At 41.7% G+C, this 20,923-nt stretch overlaps 2 protein-coding genes across 2 annotated transcripts; both read left to right on the forward strand.

Annotated features, from left to right (window-relative positions):
* Positions 1-264: 264 nt before the first annotated feature.
* Positions 265-7,811, forward strand: LOC123409329 (pre-mRNA-splicing factor ATP-dependent RNA helicase DEAH10). Its single transcript, XM_045102264.1, has 12 exons — positions 265-689; positions 778-827; positions 1,016-1,096; positions 1,551-1,767; positions 2,636-3,023; positions 3,297-3,500; positions 4,478-4,638; positions 4,713-4,898; positions 5,414-5,645; positions 6,509-6,711; positions 7,112-7,246; positions 7,441-7,811. The coding sequence occupies exons 1-12, from the start codon at positions 637-639 to the stop codon at positions 7,622-7,624; spliced, it is 2,094 nt and encodes a 697-aa protein (XP_044958199.1). The 5' UTR covers positions 265-636; the 3' UTR covers positions 7,625-7,811.
* Positions 7,812-11,195: 3,384 nt separating this feature from the next.
* LOC123407848 (26S proteasome regulatory subunit 7A) lies at positions 11,196-15,306 on the forward strand. Its single transcript, XM_045101077.1, has 7 exons — positions 11,196-11,366; positions 11,712-11,793; positions 12,023-12,114; positions 12,244-12,321; positions 12,405-12,466; positions 14,040-14,761; positions 14,880-15,306. Exons 1-7 carry the CDS (start codon positions 11,280-11,282, stop codon positions 15,035-15,037), a joined length of 1,281 nt encoding a protein of 426 aa, XP_044957012.1. The 5' UTR covers positions 11,196-11,279; the 3' UTR covers positions 15,038-15,306.
* Positions 15,307-20,923: the final 5,617 nt, after the last annotated feature.

Genomic DNA, 20,923 nt, shown 5'->3' on the forward strand with positions numbered 1-20,923 from the left:
TTTATACAAGCTTTACTAGTGGTGTATCCTTTGCTTGCTTGTATTGTTGTTGCTGCTAGCATCATATAGGTTGTTCACCTAATTGCATATCTAGACAATCTATTTGTTGTTTAACCTTTTTTTTAGGGAGTTTAACCTAATTTCTTAAGAAAACCTAAAAATTGATAGTTGTCTATTCATGTGTTTTTTAGAGGTTGGGAGGGGTGACCGGGTGAGATGATCACGAGAAAAAGTTTGCATCAGTCGGCCAGCTAGCTAGTTGGGCTTTCAGTTTCACTGGCCCATTCGTGCGCTCTCGTCCCGCCGCCTCCCGTCGCCGTCTCGTCTCCCTTCCCCTCGCCCCGCCGCAACCATCTCCGTCCCCTCACCCCGCCGCCTGCCTTCTCTGCCCGCTCCACCGGCGGTTCCTTCTCGTCCCCGCGGGTGGGCGGTGTGCCTCCCTGGCGGCGCTCGTCGGACCAAGGCCCTCCCCACCTCCCCCCACCGGCCCACTCCAGCTCCAAAGCTCGAGCAGCATCCCGAGGCCCTACCCAGGCCCCCTCCCCGTCGCCGGCGCAGAAACAAATCCCGGCGAGCCAGCACCGCGCGCCTGCCGTGGCGAGCTTCAGGGCCTGGGGGTCTGCACCAGCACCCGAGATGCCGTCCTTCTCCTCCGGCGCTTCCCCGCAGAAGCAGCAGCATAACGCGCGGTGCCGACCCTTCTCCTCCGATTTCCTTACGGTTTGTTTGGTCTATCTGCTCGGGGGGCTGAGCATATGCTTTTGTTGGGCTGAACAGGAGGAAGCAGCTGATCCGTCAGCAGAGGAAGTCGCTTCCCATCGCGTCAGGTTAGTTTGCATGCCAAATGTTTGATTCCCTTGCCCCCTGCTTTTTTTGTTTGGCTTTGCTTAGTTAAGAGGGACTATTTGTTGCTGTTGATGTTGATGAGCATTGTTCAGCAGTTACTGAAGAAACATCGTATACTAGTTGTCATTAAATCTGTTGCATGGCTTGGTGGTGGTGATTGTGGTTGCAGTGGAGAAAAGGCTTGTGGATGAGGTGAGGAAGAATGACACGCTGATCGTTGTCGGCGAGACCGGTAGCGGCAAAACGACTCGTAAGTGTCTCACTGCACTCTTTTCCCCTTCCATTGCTCTTTGTTTCTTGTGTCCAGTAATTTCTGAAAGACTGTAGCTCTGTGATGAATGTGATTATTGTTTCGTCCATTTATGGAATTGATGTTGTTACTTGTTTAGTATCTTGTTAGTCTGGTAGCAGTTTTACTAGTCTCAGTTAACTCATACGACAGCACATAAGAGTAAGAGGGTGACTGAAGGAACATTTCATAAACACAAAATGAGGTCCCTATGCTCGAAAACCTCATATTTTCTTTGTGCCGTAGCGTTTCTATCTTACGGAAATTATTATTATGAAGTGCTTGACCAGCACAGACTATATTTGCTTACGTGATTTCTTTGAGGAGCATCCTTTATCATTTATTGAAGAATAACCATATGGTTGTCAAGTATTTTGTTACAAAATCATACTCTTTCTTTTGTTTTGTTACGCAGAGTTGCCACAGTTTTTGTATGATGGTGGGTTTTGTCAGGATGGAAAAGTCATTGGCATCACTCAGCCTCGACGAGTTGCAGCTGTGACAGTAGCAAAGCGTGTCGCCGAGGAATGCAATGATCAGTTGGGCAGAAAGGTTGGATACTCTATAAGATTTGATGATTCCACATCTAATGCAACAAGGATTAAATACATGACCGATGGTTTACTTCTAAGGTTATTTTCTCAACCATATTGTCTTGACTATTTTATGGTCTATTATTCTGTTTTATGCTAGCTCCCTGTGTCCATCTGATATTCTACCCGCTTTGTTGCTTGCTATTTGATTCTTCTCTGTATTGTTTTGCTTAACTGTTGACTTAATGCTATATGCTCCTATAAAGAATTGTTTCAATTTTTGAAGGGTCATCATGAAATTCTCTGACCATGTATGCAGTACTCCCTCTGCCTCAAAATGTGAGATGTTTTTTGATACTACGATAGTCAAAAAAACGTCTTACATTTTGAGACAGAGGGAGTAGCACTTACCAGCATGATGGCCATACCCTTGTAATGCTGTTCAAATGATATATGGATAAGTCATTTATGAGTTAAAATCTGAGGAATGAAGTTAAAAATAGGCAGAACAAACACTTCCATTTTACCTTTCTAGTAGATTGGTGATGTTCTAGACCTACCATTTTTGTATTCAAGCTTTCTCTCTATTTCAGTCATTTGTGACAGTAGTCATCCCTAAATGTGCATGGACCTGAGACTAGCAACATTTTGCTCACAAAAGAAAGTCCATATATCATTTTATTTGTTTCGGAGTTGTATATTGCATTATTTTCCTTCACTGTAACTTTTATTTTGCGTTCTTTGTTTTTGAGATGTTTCTGTTGAAAAACTATTGACCAATTCATTGTTTCAGCTGTATCTTGCGGTCTTGCCATATTATAGATGGCTAAATGTGTGGGTTCATCTCTTTCTATCTCTTTTTTGTCTGATCTGTGAATTTACTTTTGTAATAGAAGAATTGCTTCCAATTTTGTAATAGAATAATTGCTTTCAGTTTTGTAATAGAATAATTGCTTTCCATTTTCAGGGAAGCCCTTTTGGATCCACTCTTGTCTAAGTATAGTGTTGTAATCGTTGACGAGGCCCACGAAAGAACCGTCCATACTGATGTATTGCTGGGTTTGTTGAAAAAAGTGCAGCATTCCCGATCTCTTCATGCGAATAAAAATGGGAAGATTTTGTCTGACAAACAAGATCACTCTCAAGTTTCTACCCTGAAGGCATGCCAGGGAATAAAGACTGCACCTCTAAAGCTGATTATTATGTCTGCTAGTCTGGATGCCAAGTGTTTTTCTGATTATTTTGGTGGTGCTAAAGCTGTACATATTCAAGGACGGCAATACCCCGTCGACACACTGTATACTTATCAGCCTGAGTCGGATTATCTAGATGCTACACTAGTTACTATCTTTCAGGTGAGCACCCTATTTGCATGGAAGATGTGGATGGATTGGTAAGGAGGAAAGAAAATTGGAGTCTATAGAAACTTAAAATGCGTTTTTGAAAGAAAAAGGCTTCCTTCAGAAACTAGGATAGAAGAATGTATCTTGTCTGAGCCTTAATTTAGTATCTTGTCTGAGCCTAAATTTAGTGTCTTCTAATTAGCAGAACCTATTGTTTCAACTGTGACTTGATGTAGCCAGCCCTCTTTGATTATGAACTTCATGTTTGGATGTTTACTTTCTTAGATCCATTTGGAGGAAGGACCTGGAGACATTCTTGCATTTTTAACTGGTCAAGAGGAGATTGAATCACTAGAGAGGCTTATTCAGGAGCGTGCTCGTCAACTTCCAGCAGACAGTAGCAAGATATGGATTACACCTATCTACTCATCTCTTCCATCAGAACAGCAAATGAATGCATTTAAGCCAGCACCATCTGGAGCCCGGAAGGTGAACCTTCATGTTCTTTCAATGCTTACTTTTCCTTTGTTCCACTTCCAACATATTTATTTGACGAATACTTTAGTTACTGCTCTTTATATCTACGTTTGGTTGAGAGTTGCACTTCTGAACGTAACTACTTACGTTATTGCTAATAAAAAAACCCACATTATATTAGTCTGCAGTTGCAAAAAAAGAGGGCTGAGGGGGCAGTTAATTAGTTGTCTGCTAGACATGGAAACAAGTTATGCCCATTGAGCCGGCCTTGGCTGAGGACACTTTAGCAGATTGGTGGCTGGCCAAACACAAACAGGCTCCGGAGCAGTGGTGCAAGGACCTGGATTCCATGGTTGCTCTGCTAATTTGGTTCGTTTGGCACGAAATAAACATCAGGATGTTCCAAGAAGAATACCATGATCTATGCGCAGTGACTATGGGCATGAAGGTGGAGGTGCAGCGTTGGAGGAGTGCCTACAACTCCTGGTTGCACAGACCACAGTGGGAGTAGGCTTTTTGATTGTTTGTGTTGTCTGTGCTGTTGGCTTTTGACGGGCACTGTACCCCCTCCCGTTTCTGCCGCTAATTTTTTTTGGGACCCTCCCTACCTTTTTTTCCTGCTTTCCGTCTCATTTCTCTGGTCTTACCTTTTTTTTGCAAGGCCTGGCCTACCTTGTACTGTACCGTGATGCTTAGTGACTGTTGATAGAATGATAGGTTCTGTGGGCCGAGCCTCATTTTTGCTCAAGCTGGTTTTGTCACACTTGGTGGTGGTGCGTAGCCAACAGCCTACTACTTTTTTAGGTAGCCTTGATTTTCTCGCTCAAGGTTTTCCTGTATTCCTGCATCTCTAAATTCGATCTTTTGCAGGGTTCATTTGAGCAATGCATTTTCTTGTCGTCATTTTCCATGATTTACTTTCATTAAACATGACTCGTGTAGTATGTAAGGCTTGGGAGCATTTTTCTAATGTCCAGTTTGTCTGCCAGGTAGTTCTAGCAACAAATATTGCAGAGACTTCTGTAACGATACCTGGTATTAAATATGTTATTGATCCTGGGATGGTCAAAGCGCGCGCCTACAATCCTGTAACTGGAATGGAATCGCTAATTATCATCCCTGTCTCTAAAGCACAGGCTCTTCAAAGGAGGTATAAATTTTTAAGCAAATATAATTGCTGTGTGCTTTTGACTGCTTTCTCTTACCTTTTTATTCTACCTTCAGTGGCCGTGCTGGACGTGAGGGGCCAGGGAAGTGCTTTCGGTTGTTCCAAGAATGTGAGTTTGATAAACTGGCGGAATCTACTATTCCTGAGATTAAGCGATGTAACCTCGCAAATGTTGTTCTACAGCTCAAAGCTCTTGGGATTGATGATATCATAGGTTTCGATTTTATGGAGAAACCATCAAGGTGAGTTTCCTTCTGTTTTCTTATTCTTGCTCACGTGGAGAAGAAAATTTTGCCCCCTGTCTGATTACAATATAGTGAAGTCACTGAAATGTCATGCAAAAAGTGCAATCAACATGGCTAAAGATAAACTTAAAATTACCCGTTTGAAATTTATCTGGCAATGTGGGAGCTTGATGTTTGTTTCATATGTGCTGCTGTGCTTAATTATATGTTAGTGCGCAGAACTCAAATATCATAGCACTGAGAAGATACACACTAGTGATTTCATTTGTAATACTGTATTTGAAATATTTCGTTACTTGTGATAATGATCCCAGCCATTTTTACTTTTACTGTTAAAGCAAACTTATGTCCGGGACTTGTTAAGTTGTTACGAACCTTATGATGAATGCATTCACTGGAAACTTCAAACATTATTTTTGCATAAGCTTTGCAGAAATCTCTACTATAAGCTGAATAGCTAGTTGCCTTGCATGGACTTCAGTTTTTTGCTAATTGTGCCAAACCTACTGCAGGACCTCCATTTTGAAATCATTGGAGCAATTGATTTTACTCGGAGCTTTGACTGATGATTATAAGCTGTCAGATCCAGTTGGTAAACAGATGGCTCGGCTGCCTTTAGATCCAATGTACTCCAAGGCATTGATAGTGTCGAGCGAATTCAAGTGCTTGGAAGAAATGTTGATTGTCGTTTCTATGCTTTCAGTGGAATCAATTTTCTTCACCCCACGTGAGAAGTTAGAAGAGGTATTCTCGTTAGTCCCCAGCAACTGGTTTAATGTATATTCCACAATAGGTATGTGGAACATTATGTAGTTATATTGCCATTGGATGCATTTTTAAGACATAATGCAAGGCCAAGGAGGCAGGAAGGGTTGAAAAACCAGCGGGAACTGGACAGTTACCCGTTTTATCTTAGTATCATGTTTTGTTTCGGATTATATCAATTTGAATAGTATATGTGATCACATGCTATTTGAAGTTGAAAAATTCTAGAAAGTTTTGATTAAAATTGGGGGATTGGACTTTGGTTCGAGCCATGAGTAGACTCTGATTTAGTTTACTTTTATAAACGGGGTTTATACACCTTGGTTCTTGGCACTGCATGCTTTTCAGGTTCGTGGTGAACTGGTGATTATCAATTAATTACCAAGAATATATTTTCCGTAAACAGAACCTCTCATTGAATGTTCATGTAGTTATCAGTATTTAACTTCTGAGAGATTGATGTTTACCCGCAACACTTATTCTCATTATCTCTATGGAATTGGTTTTCCCCTGTGGCTAGAAAGACTAGAATTCATTGGTCCTATTATTAAGTCGCCAGAGTGCCAAATTTGTTGGCACTGAAGAATTTTGTATTAGTGATTGAATTTTTTTCATAGTTATGTGGTGGAATCATATACTGTTTCATTGATGCATGTCTTGAAGTACCCTTAGCCTCTAATTTCTCATGATTTTCCATCTGTATTCCAAAGAGGAATTATAAAGGCTCAACTTCTATTTGGTTGGGCTCTTCCCCTGTTACCAAGTAATAATGCACTTGTCTTTTTCTCGAGGACTACAAGTGCATTTATTGATTGATCCTTTTACCCTTATCCCATGTTTAGGCAAGAGCTGCTAGGAAGAGCTTTGAAAGCTCCGAAGGAGACCATATAACGTTGGTGAACGTATATCGAGCCGCTGCAGAATGCTTGGAGAAGAGCAAAAACGCAAATGCCAAAGAGAAAACAATGGAAAAAGCTTTGAACAGATGGTGCTTTGAAAACTTTATCAATTACCGCTCTCTAAGGCATGCTCGTGATGTTCACAGGTTAGTTATTACAATGTTGTTGAAAGCTTGAATTATTGGACCAGATTAGATGCATTCTTTTAAATGGTGAAACGGAAAATACTACGGCTGCCATGGACTTTTAGAATTTTATATTTGAAAAAAACAATCGCACTCAGCTTGAGCACAATGGCCTTTTAGAATGTGTTTTAACAGTGCTGCAATCAGCTCGAGCATGCCTTTTATTTGTAGCATTAGCAGTTGAAATATCTGCAGGCAATTCTTTTTGTTGAATTTCTCTTGCCATTTTTTCTTGGGCCATCAGCAGAGATTAAGAGCTAAACCGAACACCTATAGTCTAATCCAAAATCTGAGAAGTGTTTCCAGTTAAATAGGAAAGATAGCGCCGTGAGCTGACATGGAGAGTTTCTGTGTGGTGCAGCCAAATCCAGGGCCATGTCCAACAAATGGGGCTTAACCTGTCATCGTGCGGCGACGACATGGTCCAGTTCCGGAGGTGCCTCACTGCCGCTTTCTTCCTGAACGCTGCGATGCGGCAGCCAGACGGATCATTCAGGTACCCCTCCAACTTGCGTGTATGATCGTTTCAACCCGACAGCTCCTTGCGATCCTCAAACAAGCTGAGCCGCATCTCGCTAAATACAGTACTAACCAACGCTTGGAATAGTGAGATGTTGTATCAAGTATGTATGCTCGATGGTTGTATCTCTCTCAAAGGCTTATGGCTTGGTGTGCTGTTGATCTTGGCAGGGCTCTGGCGACGGGGCAGAGCGTGCAGATGCACCCTTCGTCGGTGCTGTTCCGGACCAAGCCGGACTGCGTCATCTTCAACGAGCTGGTCCGGACGACGCAGAACTACGTCAAGAACCTCACCCGGATAGACCCGCTGTGGCTGGCCGAGCTCGCCCCGCAGTACTACGCCACCGAGGACTAGTTTTCCCCTCTTCTATTTACATTAACAACAATCCAAAGTAGCCTGTAGCCATAGTTCCTTGTAACGTTGGTTATGGTGGTGGCATCCTGATGATAACGCATGAACGCAATGCCAAATGATGTCGATGCCAGGCCGCTGTAAGGTGGGGAGAATCTTGATTGATTGTCTTTGCAGTTTATCATCCAAACCGGGATGTGAGACCGTGAGTCACCATCACGTTAGCATGACCAAAAAGTGAACCTAGTTTGAACAAACATAAACATGGTGAGAAATCAAAATAGCACATGGTTATGACGATGTGATGGGGTTGTCGCGCCTAGAGCTGTGGCACGTGTGCTTGGGGCTCTCATCACCAAAGAGATTTGCCACTTCCTTGCTACCTTGGACGCTTAGAGGCCATCAGGGATAAAGAAGAGTGGTTGTGCTAACTCTCGACCTGTCATTTTGAAGGAGAAATCAAACAAGTGCAGAAGCAAGAAGAGTGACGCTATAGAAAGGACGTCCATGGTTGTTTGATGGGTGGCTCTTAAACTAGCAGTCTGACGAGCTAGCAGTAGCAGCAGTACATCTTAAACTCAAAATCTGCACGCAGGGCCGCAAGAAAAGCTCAAGACTTGTGAGCCATTTGAGATCAACTTGTATTTAAGCTTGACTCGAGATTGACTTGAAAAAAAATAAGCTGAGTTTGAACACGTTATGTAGCCCGATCGAGAAATGAGCTTATATTATGCCAGTATTGGGTCGCTCGATTTTAGCTTGACTCCAGATCGACTTGAAAAAAAAACTGAGTTTGAACACTTTATGTAGCTTGATCGAGAAACAAGCTTATCTTAAGCCAGTATTGGGTCGCTCGATTTTAGCTCCATAGCATGATATATCATATAAATATATTAAATAACTTTAATGTTTATTACAAAGAACTAGGATCATTCATTGCCATATATGTTGTGTACGATTTTTCCTACATTTTACCTACTAGCGAACATGGAAATAAACCGTGAGGAAATTTTAGCCTCAATAAGACATGTGGTCAGCCGTGTGTTCAATATCTTGTTAGTTCATCCACAACCTATGTTGTTTTATATTTTGCCTTAAATAGTTTAAAAAACCATCTTATTTGACTCGAAACTTGATGGAGATCGACTCAAGATCATTACAAGCTGAGCACGAGCCACTTTCTACATCGCAACCTTGAGCTTCACACATTTTGAGTTTGCTCGAATTTTAGTACTCCCTCCGTCCGGAAATACTTATCATAAAAATGGATGTATCTAGATGTATTTTAGTTCTAGATACATCCATTTTTATTCATTTATGTGACAAGCAATTCCGGACGGAGGGAGTATGAGCTGAGCTGAGCCTAGGCCAACTCGCTTAAACTCGACTCATTTGCGACCTATATGGAGAGTGATAGCAAACAACTTTGGCTACAAATTGATGTAGTGGACCGACTCAGAGATCAAAATTTCCGAGCCGTCTGATTCTTATCGCATGACGCATGACCATGGCTTCAAAGCTGGCCAAACGGGCTGGGCCAACCAGGGCGACCTATGAGCATGCCGACACGGCCCACCATTGGCCAAGCACGACACATGCTAAACGGGTCGTGTCTGGGCTTGGAGGTTAGCCATGCGGGCCGACACGAGACGACCCGTTTTAAAAAAAAACATATAAATATACATGTCCTATATAAATACCTAATACTCTAATATGTTCAATATTTTTGTAGTGGTTGCATATTATTGTAGTGGTTGGGATATGAGTAGTTGTACCGTTGTAGTGTAGTCTTGGTATTTTTTTAAATCTTTTTTCATTCTAGAGCATCTTTTGTATTTTTTTTACTTCTTTGAGATGGAAAATTCTAATGATGTACTCCCTTCATTTTTAAATATAGAATTTTATAAAGATTACACTATAAACTACATACGAAGTAAAATGATTGAATCTAAACTTTAAATATGTCTATGTACATCCGTATCTAGTTCATAGTGGAATATCTAAAATGTCTTATATTTAGAAACGAAGGGAGTAAGTGCTAATAAAACTTTAAATTTATCCCAAATAATAATTCACAGAATGTTTTTCAATTTTCAACATTTGTTTGTTTTTTTCTCCTATTTTTCTAAGGTATTCATGAAAATAAAACGTGCCCGCATGTGCCTCAGGCCGCGTTCGAATTCCCTCCGCTTGGCGACTCCGCGCCGGAGTGGAGTGACGTTCAGTTACAGTTTATGGAGCCAGGGCCGGCCCTGGGGAGGGACAAGAAGTGCGACGCCCTAGGGCCCAGCCTAATGAGGGGCCCCAACTTGTGTGATACGTAACTACGTATGATATACTATACAACCCATTGTTTTATTGCTCAACCAATCATTTCTTCTCAGTAGAATAGAAGTACTACCATACTCAGCACATGGATCGTGAGAGTAGCCAGCTTCAAGTTTCATCGATCTAGAGGATGTTTGGATCCAAGGGATTAAAACTAGCCTGACTAAAAATAGTCTCTTTAAAAGGCTAAAGTTTCAAGTACCCCTCACTAAAGAGGGGCTAAAATAGTCTTGAGACTGAATTTTTTTAGTCAGGGGTACCCCTACTAAATGTGGATTAGTCATCTCTCTCCTTATTTAACTCCTCTCCTTTAACACATGCAAGTTCTGGATTGGAGGGTTTGAAGGATAATAAATGCTCATTAACTTGATTTTAGTCTCTTTAGTATTTGGATTCAAACATGAGTGAGGCTAGCAAGTTTTAGTCCCACTACTTTTAGTCATGTGACTAAAACGTATCCAAACACCCTCCTAATAACCAGCCACAGGCGCTGTTTCTTCTCCCCTCGTCTCTCTTCTCGTTCTCCGTTATGCTCCTTTTTCGAAGCACCTAGCCCTGATTATGACTGGTTCCTTTGATTACCCGTAATTTTTTCATCGTTACCAGTACCTTATGGATTTCTCTTTTTTTTTCTACAGCTCCCTCCATATATATAAGTACACCCATCCTATGAGCTCCCTACATTTGTTCAGTCTGTTTTCTATTTGATCTCTGTATTGCTAATTTAATTTTGGCTCTTCCAACGATTCAGGTGTCCTCCCTCCTTTCCAGTATACTATAACCTAATCCGTTGTTTGTCAAGAATTTTACCATGTCCATGTCCATGTCCATTGTGTATTATGCGACCGTATTTGCTAATAAATTCTTAGTACCATTATTTAGTTGTTGAAATCACATAAAATTTTGTGATATAATTCTGTTCAAATGAAATTATTCACTATGTATGTCTTTATAGGCCCAGTTTTCAAGTTCGCGCCGGGCCTCGGAAAACTCAGGACCGAGGAGCTGGTTAAAGTGCGCTCCGCACGCTCCGCTTCAGAAGCGTTGTCGAACAGCCACTAAGCGTGCCGCGGGCCGGGCCATTTACCTCCCGTGCCGCGTGCTTGGGCTGCTGCGTGCAGCCCGTGGGCCGTCACGGCACGGCCAGGCTATTAATCGTGCCCTGGCGGGCCGTCCCGTGCTGGGCCGACCCGTTTGGACAGCTTTGCGAAGAAAGGGACTGAGAGTAGGAGAAGGGAAAAACGAACGCCCGTCATATAACTGAGCAGCACTCGACAGACCGACCCCGCCGCCGCTCGCCGTCGCCGGAGGAGGAACAGGAGCCAACGCGATGGCGCCGGAGCCAGAAGACGATCTCATGAGCGAGAAGAACCCCAGGCCTCTCGACGAGGACGACATCGCCCTCCTCAAGACCTACGTAAGCGCCTCCCTCCCTCCCCCCACACCGGACCGATCTGTCCCGCGCGTCTAGGCCGGAGCCCTCGGCGCCAAGGGTTCGGCTTTTCAGCGTTGGGCTGCTGCTCGGCGTAGATCTAGGGTTTTCGACTCTGCCGTGTGTATTCGGCGGAAACTGTTGGCCCTGCGGCTCGTGTCGTTGCGATTTCTGTGCGGGGAGGTGGATTTTTTTTTTAAACACGGGAGAAGAATGTCTGGTTTGGATTCTCGTGCTGTACAGCGAGATGCATGTGCTGCTTGTTGAATTGTACCATGTCGATTTGGGTGCAATTTTCTAATGTTTGGATGGATGGCTTGCTTTCTACAGGGGCTTGGACCCTACTCGAACAGCATCAAGAAGGTCGAGAAGGATATAAAGGAGATGGCCAAGAAGATCAACGACCTGTGCGGTACGTGCGTCCACATCGATGTCCTCTGACCAGTGACCAGACCACCCCTTGATCCTGGGACTAGGGTTAGGAATAGGATGATCAAACATATACAATTGCATTCCCAAGTTCTCACCGGTTTTGGCTAGTCTGATTGCTGCCTGTACCAGTTTTCCGGTTCTAAGTGCCTCTTGGCGATTCCACCTTGTTGCATTGGATCTAGCTCATTTCACGTTTAATTTGATTGCAGGGATAAAGGAGTCTGATACTGGATTGGCTCCACCAAGTCAGTGGGATCTTGTATCAGATAAACAGATGATGCAAGAGGAGCAGCCACTGCAGGTGAATTAGCATGATGTCCGCTTTAACCTTCCGCAGAATGCATAGAATTAGTGGTTTTGTTGTGACCTTTGTGCTTTATCATCTCCTCCACTGTGAATTATTAATAGTCAAATAAAATCTGTTGTGAAGGTTGCTAGATGCACGAAGATTATAAGTCCCAATACTGATGATGCCAAATATGTCATCAATGTTAAACAAATCGCAAAGGTATGTCAGTGTTCTGCCATCTTAGGCCAGTCATATCTTCTGGAGGTTGAATATTGATGATGTTTACTTTGGGGATATTGCAGTTTGTGGTCGGCTTAGGTGATAAAGTTTCCCCCACTGATATCGAGGAAGGGATGAGAGTTGGGTAAGTTGTCTGTTCTCTCTAATGAGTACTTATATGGCATCTTCCATTTGGCTGCTTTCAGAAAACTTTCTGTACCTGATTTATGCTTCGTGTCAACACCTACCCTTAGCTGTAAGGGCGAACTCCTTTTTAGTGGAAATCTGGAATTAAGTTGTTAATAACAATAGTTTTGAGTGCTAAGCCACATCCTGATAATGCAACAGGTGCTGTGGTTCTATTGCTGCAAGGGTTCATATTATGTTTTTTTACAGCAAGGGTTCATATTATGTTGTGCTTTGTGTCGACACTTTTCAGTTGACATATAGATTCTGAGCAGTTTGATTTTTAACAAGACTGAATAATCTATACCTACTAATAAAAGAAATAGGTATTCTTAGTCCGTCATGTTATTTTATGGAAAACCCCCTGATGTTTTTTACATTAAATCTATAATACATATTAAATATTTTAAAAAATACTCATATCTTCTAAACCGCAACTCCAAATTTAACATGTTATATATGGATTTTGATTAGAAAAATATGTAGAATTTGAATATGCATATTTTTTTAAAAATACTCATATCTTCTAAACCGCAACTCCAAATTTAACATGTTATATATGGATTTAGATTAGAAAAATATGTAGAATGTGAATATGATGTTATTTTACCTATTAATCATTTTAAAAATATTATCTAGGATGCAATCTTAATCAATAATGCATTATCCGTCTTCCTTTCATACTGGTACTGATTTGGATTGTGGATGAACATCTCGGCAAAATCAGGATTAGAGACGAAATTGAAGATCATTTGACCGTTTCTTTCTACGTATTAAATCTACATGCAAGCTTATTTAAAAGGAAGACCTGTGAAATCTTGAACTGCGTTTTTGTAGGCTAAAATCGTCTTTGTTCGGGTCGTAGCTACAAATACTCAAATTTTAGACCACTTTTTATAAATTAAGAGTGTGTGGTATTGCTTTTTCCCGTTGCAACGCACGGGTCCTTTTCCTAGTAATGATAATAGATTTAAGGGTAAGGCTAACAGCACTGGTATGTAAAAAAGACAAGTACTACTTCTCACTGAGCATCTTTAACATAAATCTCAAACTGAACTGTAGATGTTATTCAGCACTAGGATTTGGCATGCCACACTAAAAAAGCCAGCAACAAGTTTTGCGTTTTCTCTTCTAGCAGCAAGGAGCGGGGGCAATAGTATGTTTCTGTACGTTTTCCTTTTACAACTTGAGAGCGTAATTGCATATGTTGGTCTGTATATCTGTGTATAACATGGCAACATAAGGCCACTAAAATTGGCTATGTTTTAGTCTGAGGCTGTTTGTATGAGTGCATATGTTTAGGGTAGGATGCTTGAGCACAAGGTGAGACACATAAGATAGCCATACATTCTTCCAGAAATGTATGATTCGTAACTGGTGTTATGTACCATTGTCGTGCTTTACGCTCGTTCTATTCTTATTGGTTCATATATAGGATCACCAAAGTTTGTTGCATAATACATCTTATTGTGCTTGACTTGTTTTTGAATTAGTTGCATTATATGTTGATTCTCCTCCTGTGTATTATGCAGGGTTGATCGAAACAAGTACCAGATACAAATCCCTTTGCCACCCAAGATTGATCCTAGTGTTACAATGATGACAGTTGAAGAAAAGCCGGATGTGACATATAATGATGTTGGTGGCTGTAAGGATCAGATTGAGAAGATGCGGGAGGTTGTGGAGCTTCCTATGCTCCATCCCGAGAAGTTTGTCAAGCTGGGTATTGATCCTCCAAAGGGAGTACTTTGCTATGGCCCTCCAGGAACTGGAAAGACACTTCTTGCCAGGGCAGTGGCTAATCGCACAGACGCATGTTTTATCCGCGTGATAGGAAGCGAGTTAGTTCAGAAGTATGTTGGTGAAGGGGCAAGGATGGTTCGTGAACTCTTCCAGATGGCTCGGTCAAAGAAGGCATGCATTGTCTTCTTTGACGAGGTTGATGCCATTGGTGGTGCTCGCTTTGACGACGGTGCTGGTGGTGACAACGAGGTCCAGCGCACCATGCTCGAGATTGTCAATCAGCTGGATGGTTTTGATGCGAGAGGAAACATCAAGGTCCTCATGGCTACCAACAGGCCTGATACGTTGGACCCGGCACTGTTGCGTCCAGGGCGGTTGGACAGGAAGGTCGAGTTTGGCTTGCCTGATCTGGAGGGCCGCACCCAGATCTTCAAGATCCACACCCGCGCGATGAACTGCGAGCGGGACATCCGGTTTGAGCTGCTGGCTCGCCTCTGCCCCAACTCCACTGGTAAGAGTCTAGTATTCTGGCATGGCACGAGTCCCACATGATCTGATCCCATGCCTTGTGTGTCATGAGCAACAGTCTTCTCATGTATCCCTGTCTGTCTCTTTGTGTGTCGCAACAGGTGCCGATATCCGGAGTGTGTGCACAGAGGCTGGCATGTACGCTATCCGCGCGCGGAGGAAAACTGTCACGGAGAAGGATTTCTTGGACGCAGTCAACAAGGTCATTAAAGGTTATCAAAAGTTCAGCGCCACGCCGAAGTACATGGTCTATAACTAGATAGCGCGACGTTAGCTCCCTGTGTGTCTGCCACTGGGGCCTTCTTCTAGGGGATTGTTGTTTGTTGCTCTGCCTTCTTTCCTTGTCCAATAGAAACTTTTGAGGCGTTTTCTGCATCATATGTTACTGTGGATGGTACGAAGTTTGAAATGTCAAACTGGAAGGAAGGAAGGATGACGATGACGACGATGCCATTTTCTTCTCTCGCACTGTTTGCTGCATCGCATATGTTAATTCGATAGTATAAAGTTGAGTCATTTATTTTGAAACAGAGGGAGCATAATATATGTCCTCCTCATGTTTCATTGCTGCTCTTTTCTTGCGTAGCACAGCCTGTTACTGCTATGGGAGCCTGGTCTTGGTGCTGCGTGGGTGCCATGATGCACCGTTGTGATGGACGTGGAGTTCCTGCTATCGAACTCAAATGCAACCATATGAACAATAAAATTGAAAAATAGTACAGATCGAAAACGAATTTTCAATTATGAGCTCAGGCTCATGCACCCGGTGGATAATAAATTCAAAAACAATACTAGAATAGTTCTAAAAAAACAAACTGATTTTTTGTGTGGAGAAAGATGGCTGAGTGGACAGTGCTAACTTTCACTTGACTGGAGGTTAGGACAGATCCGCACGATTTGTGACCGTTATCATCTCATGCTTGCTTGCACTGATTTTTTTCCTTCTCTAAAAACCATAGTGAATTGCTAGTTTTTTCTTTTTCTGTTTTTTGCTGCATAATATGAAAATAAAATAAAATTGCTTGAAAGAACATTTGAACCCAGATCTATGCAATAGCTATAAAGCCTAATAACCAACTAAGCCATCTTTTCATGTTCTCTATTGTAGATAAGCAATGTTATTTGAACCTTTCTTATTTCTGTCATATTAGAAAAAATAATAAAGATTGACTTGATAACTTTGGCATGACCAGCGTGATAAATATAGTATGAGCAACATGATACCTATACCATGATAAGGCTCATAACTACAATACGGGAAGGTTAAAGCATGGGGCAGTATGATAATTTAACACAGAAATTATCGGTGAAATATTTTAAAAACCTTTTTTTCCTTAGATGAAAAATCCATGGTGTTTAAGCGTAAGATATAAGGTCTGTGATGCATAAATTTATCATAAATTTACATAAAAGTTATCGGAGGAGTTATATTTCAATGTTTTTTTTCCTCGAAGTCAAAGTTAACATGGTGGTTGAACATAAGTTATGAGGTCCTCGGTGCATAAATGACCATGCTATTTACGCAGATGTTACCGGGGCATGTTGCAGTAACGTTTTTTCCACGGGTAAAAAGTTATCAGTGTGTTGTATGTAAGTTATTGGATGTCTGATGCATAAATTACCATGCTATTTTCATTAGGTTATGAGGGAATGTTTCTAAAACTTTTTGCCCAAGGTGAAAAGTTATCAGTATGTCTATATGTAAGTTATCAGGTTAGTTATAGTAAGTTATCATCTTATTTACGCAGAAGTTATCAGGGGTATATTTCAACAACTTTTTCACCTTGGATGGTTAAAAAGGTGGTATTTTATTTGAACTTGTGAGGAGCCATGTAGTGGGTGAGTTGGCTAGTGTGTTAAGATCTCAATATTGAACTCTTGAGTTCAATTCTCAGCTTTAGCATGATTTTTTAGGTTATAAAACTACAAGTATGGGAGCTGCTAGCATCAAGATTTATTCCAACATCTTTTTCTCCCAAAATTATCAAGTATGGGATGTGTGAGTTATCAAGCTATTCACATAAAAATTAACCGTGGGTATTTCATCAACGTACCTTCCTCCACCCGGTCACCAAATTTACCAAGACCGAGGTACATAAGTTGTCAGTGATGTGTGAGTTACCATGATATTCACATAAAAGTTATCGGGGGTATATTTCATCACCTCTCTTCGTCAAAGTTACCAGGACCGGGGTGCATAAGTTTTGAGGTCACGGATGTGTGAGTTACCATGATATTCACACCAAAGTTACGGGGGGATATTTCATCAACCCCCTGCCACGCCAAAGTTATCAAGACTGGGTTATATTAGTTATCAGGTGTGTGATATGCGAGTTACTTGATATTCATACAAAAGTGACCGGGGTGTATCCCCTGTTCATCAAAATTACGACGGTGTCATCAATTCCAGATGAGTTGGTAAAATAGTCTACTTAAGTGTGGAAGAGATTGGACATTGCGTTAAATTTTGTGCAAACGTAGAAGAGGAGACAAGTTAAATGGCCTATTTGGTTTTGTTTTGTCAAGAAAAAGGAACATAGGTGAGCTGGTTGGCTAGTTGAGTTACCTCATGAGGGATACAAGGATCAAATCGGTTGTGCACACCATTTTTTATGTGAAAAAAAGAAAAAAAACCGGAGCAGACATACTATAGTTTTCAGCAGAAGAAAAAAAATCGGTCCTAAAACAAACCGGGGGATCGCACAAGAGAAGCGGATCGAGCGATCGCGAGTCGTGCGGATCTGTCACTAACGTCCGGTCGAGTGGATGTTAGCTTCTTGAATTTTAAACTATTTAGACATCTAAGTAGTTATCAGAAAAAAGAAAAAATGGTTCCAAGCAATGCACAAAAAATAAACTTTTTGACATACCCCAAATTTATTTTATTTGCTAAGAGCTACATCCAAATGCTTTGAAATTTGGCATGGACTTCACACACTCAGTCATCTTACTCCACAAATAAATACAAATTTTTGAATTTATTTAGTATTTTTAACGATTTTTTGTTCACTCCCGGGCTCATCCACTAGTAGAGAACATGGTGTAGTCCCGGTTGGTAAGGAGTTTAGTCCCGGGTCACCAACCGAGACTAATAACTTGGGACCAAAAGCCCCCTAGTCCCGGTTGGCCATGACCCGGGACCAATGCTCTTCCAAGTGGCTGGCAGAGCGCGCCCGGGGGCAGGGACCTTTAGTCCCGGTTGGTTACACGAACCGAGACTAAAGGCTTTGGGATTTATTGTTTATTTTTTCTTTTCATTTTGTGTTTTTTATTTCAAACATATTTTACGCTACTACATATTGTACACATTATGCATACATCATAGATTTTTTTGTAGGACCAATCATATATCATAGAATTTCTCATACGACCATATATATATGCATACACATACATATATATATATATATACAATTTGGTATATACAATTTCTCCTACAACTTGCACATCATTACATGCATGCATTAGGTGTAGTGGTATTCTCCGTCGGGAGCTATAACCTGCTCAAGCAAAAATCCCGCCATTTCATCTTGAAGTGCTCGTATGCGTCTTTTGCTAGGAGATGTTCCCGCATCTCCGACATCTTTAAAGAAGGAGATCAATATGAATATATTAGTTGTGTGTGTATATATTAGACCATGATAAAAAAATTGTGAATAGTGTTTACATACCGAAAGAGTTCTTGCATCTTTGGGTTGTTCGGTCATAAAGAGAATGTTTTTGCAAACATAGTATGCACATAGATTAGTCCTGTGTGCCTGCTGCATGCACCACTTTACGAGAATAGAATCTAGCCAGATAATAATCAAGCATTATAATGGTATTGAAACCAGAACTAAAGAGATGCGTGGACGTAGCTAGTATAGTACTACTTAATTATCTTGGGCCGTGCCATGTCAGCTTTGGTTTCAATTCATCGTGAATCTTCTGGATGGACCGTGTCCAAACCCTGCCCGGTAAAGAAAAAGAATAAAGAAGTCATTGATTACTTGATATCAGGAAATGAACTAAAGAGGCCGACATAGTGCGATAATGATTGAAATTATGCGTCGAGCATCAACTTCAGGTTCATGTACTCTTTAGGTTCTTTTTTAGTGAGTCCAGTACTTGTACTTTTGCTCGTCAACACTAATGATTAGCAGGTTCCAGTAGAAACTGCGTTGTATAAGCGGGCATACATAACTCATCAAGTAACTACGTACACTTAACATCGAGTAAGCAAATAGAATTTATAATACAAGATAGTAACACTCACATGAAGTTGTAAGGAAATACTATTTCTGGTTGGGTATTTAGTATCTTCAAAAACATATACAATTTCTCCTATGTTTCATGTTTGTGTTGTATTACCGTCTTATCATAAATGGTATTTGGGTCAATGCCAAAGACTCCATCTCTTTTCATTTCAAACATCTTCATTCTGCATAACACCGCACAAAAAATATAATGAGGATAATCAGAGGTAAATGAATGAGCTGATGACCTAGAGACTTAAATTATAAAAAGAAATCACTTACAGACAATAGAAACTGACGAGAGATTCATCGAGTGCGTCTTGATTGTATAACTGAAACAATTCTAGATTTTCAGCCCACATATCTTTTGCATTGAAGAAATGCTCTGGCTTGACTTTCACCATGAGGCTCTCTCGCCCGACTTTTACTTCCCTCAGGTACCATTTATGCACTTTGTACATTTGCGTTGGTAGCTGCTCGGCCTCCTCAGGCCTGACCAGAGGTTGCCCGAGGACATATTTCCATGCTAGTTTATCCTCTTCCACCCAAGGCATTTCCTCGTTGCCTAGGAGTTCTTCAATAGTGACACTGGCCTCTCTCAGCAGCGTCGATTCCCTCAGTACTCACCTTGAGCGGGAGGATCAATTGCACTGCTTGTTCTCCCAGTTAGGGAATGGTTTTCCCGCTTTTCTTACTACCGCTCGAGTCCTTCTTTCGTTGTTTATAATATGACTTGCTAATAGAGCGTTCATAGTTTGATCGACTTTTCTCCAGAGGTGGTTTAGCAAGATTGGCCAGAACGCGATGTACAGTTTCCAGAGGTACTATCTCCTTTGGCGGGAGGGGTGGTTTCAGTCCAAAATGGGCCTTCAATTAGGAAGCTGTTTGGTCCTTGATTTACTCCTCGGACATCTTGTAAGCCAACTTCTTTTTGGCAGAAGGGGGGGGGGGTGATGTCAGCTGTGCTTCCCTTGCAACGGCGCCAAGAATAGTCGTGTCGAGGGCACCAGGAATCCTTTACCTGCGGTTACGCCTTAAGGGACTTCCTAGGCAAGTATGCAAAGGATTTCCCCCGTGGCCTTGGAGCCTTGCGTTGGTGTTCCCTCGAAGCGGAAAGGGTGATGTAACACAGCGCCGGTAAGTATTTCCCTCAGTTTGAGAACCAAGGTATCAATCCGGTGGAGGAGTATCAGAAGATCCTGCACAAACACAAAAGCTTGCTCCCAACGCTATGAAGGGGTTGTCAATCCCTTATAGATTGTTTGCCAAGTGAGAACTGAAAGCAACAAAGTAACAAACCAAAGTAAAAGCGGAGGTGTAAACGATGGATGTGAATAGACCCGGGGGCCGTAGTGTTTACCAGTGGCTTCTCTCATGAAAGCAAGTAGACGGTGGGTGAACAAATTACTGTCGAGCAATTGATAGAACCGCACAAAGTCGTGACGATATCTTTGCAATGATTATATCTATAGGCATCATGTCCAAAACAAGTAGACCGATACTTTCTGCATCTACTACTATTACTCCACACGTCGACCGCTATCCAGCATGCATCTAGTGTATTAAGTCCATACGAACAGAGTAACGCCTTAAGCGAGATGACATGACGTAGAGGGATAATCTCAAACCAATGATAAAACCCCCATCTTTTTACCCTTGATGGCAACTACTTGATGTGTGCCTTGCTGCCCTACTGTCACTGGGAAAGGTCACCACATGGTAGAACCCAAAACCAAGCACTTCTCCCATTGCAAGAATCATAGATCTAGTTGGCCAAACAAAACCCAAGACTCGGAGAGACTTACAAGGATATCAAATCATGCATATAAGAAATCAGCGAAGACTCAAATATATATCATAGATAATCTAATCACAAATCCACAATTCATCGGATCTCGACAAACACACCG

The sequence above is a fragment of the Hordeum vulgare genome, chromosome 7H (genome assembly GCF_904849725.1).
Source record: "Hordeum vulgare subsp. vulgare chromosome 7H, MorexV3_pseudomolecules_assembly, whole genome shotgun sequence".
In the NCBI taxonomy this organism is placed as follows: Eukaryota; Viridiplantae; Streptophyta; class Magnoliopsida; order Poales; family Poaceae; genus Hordeum; species Hordeum vulgare.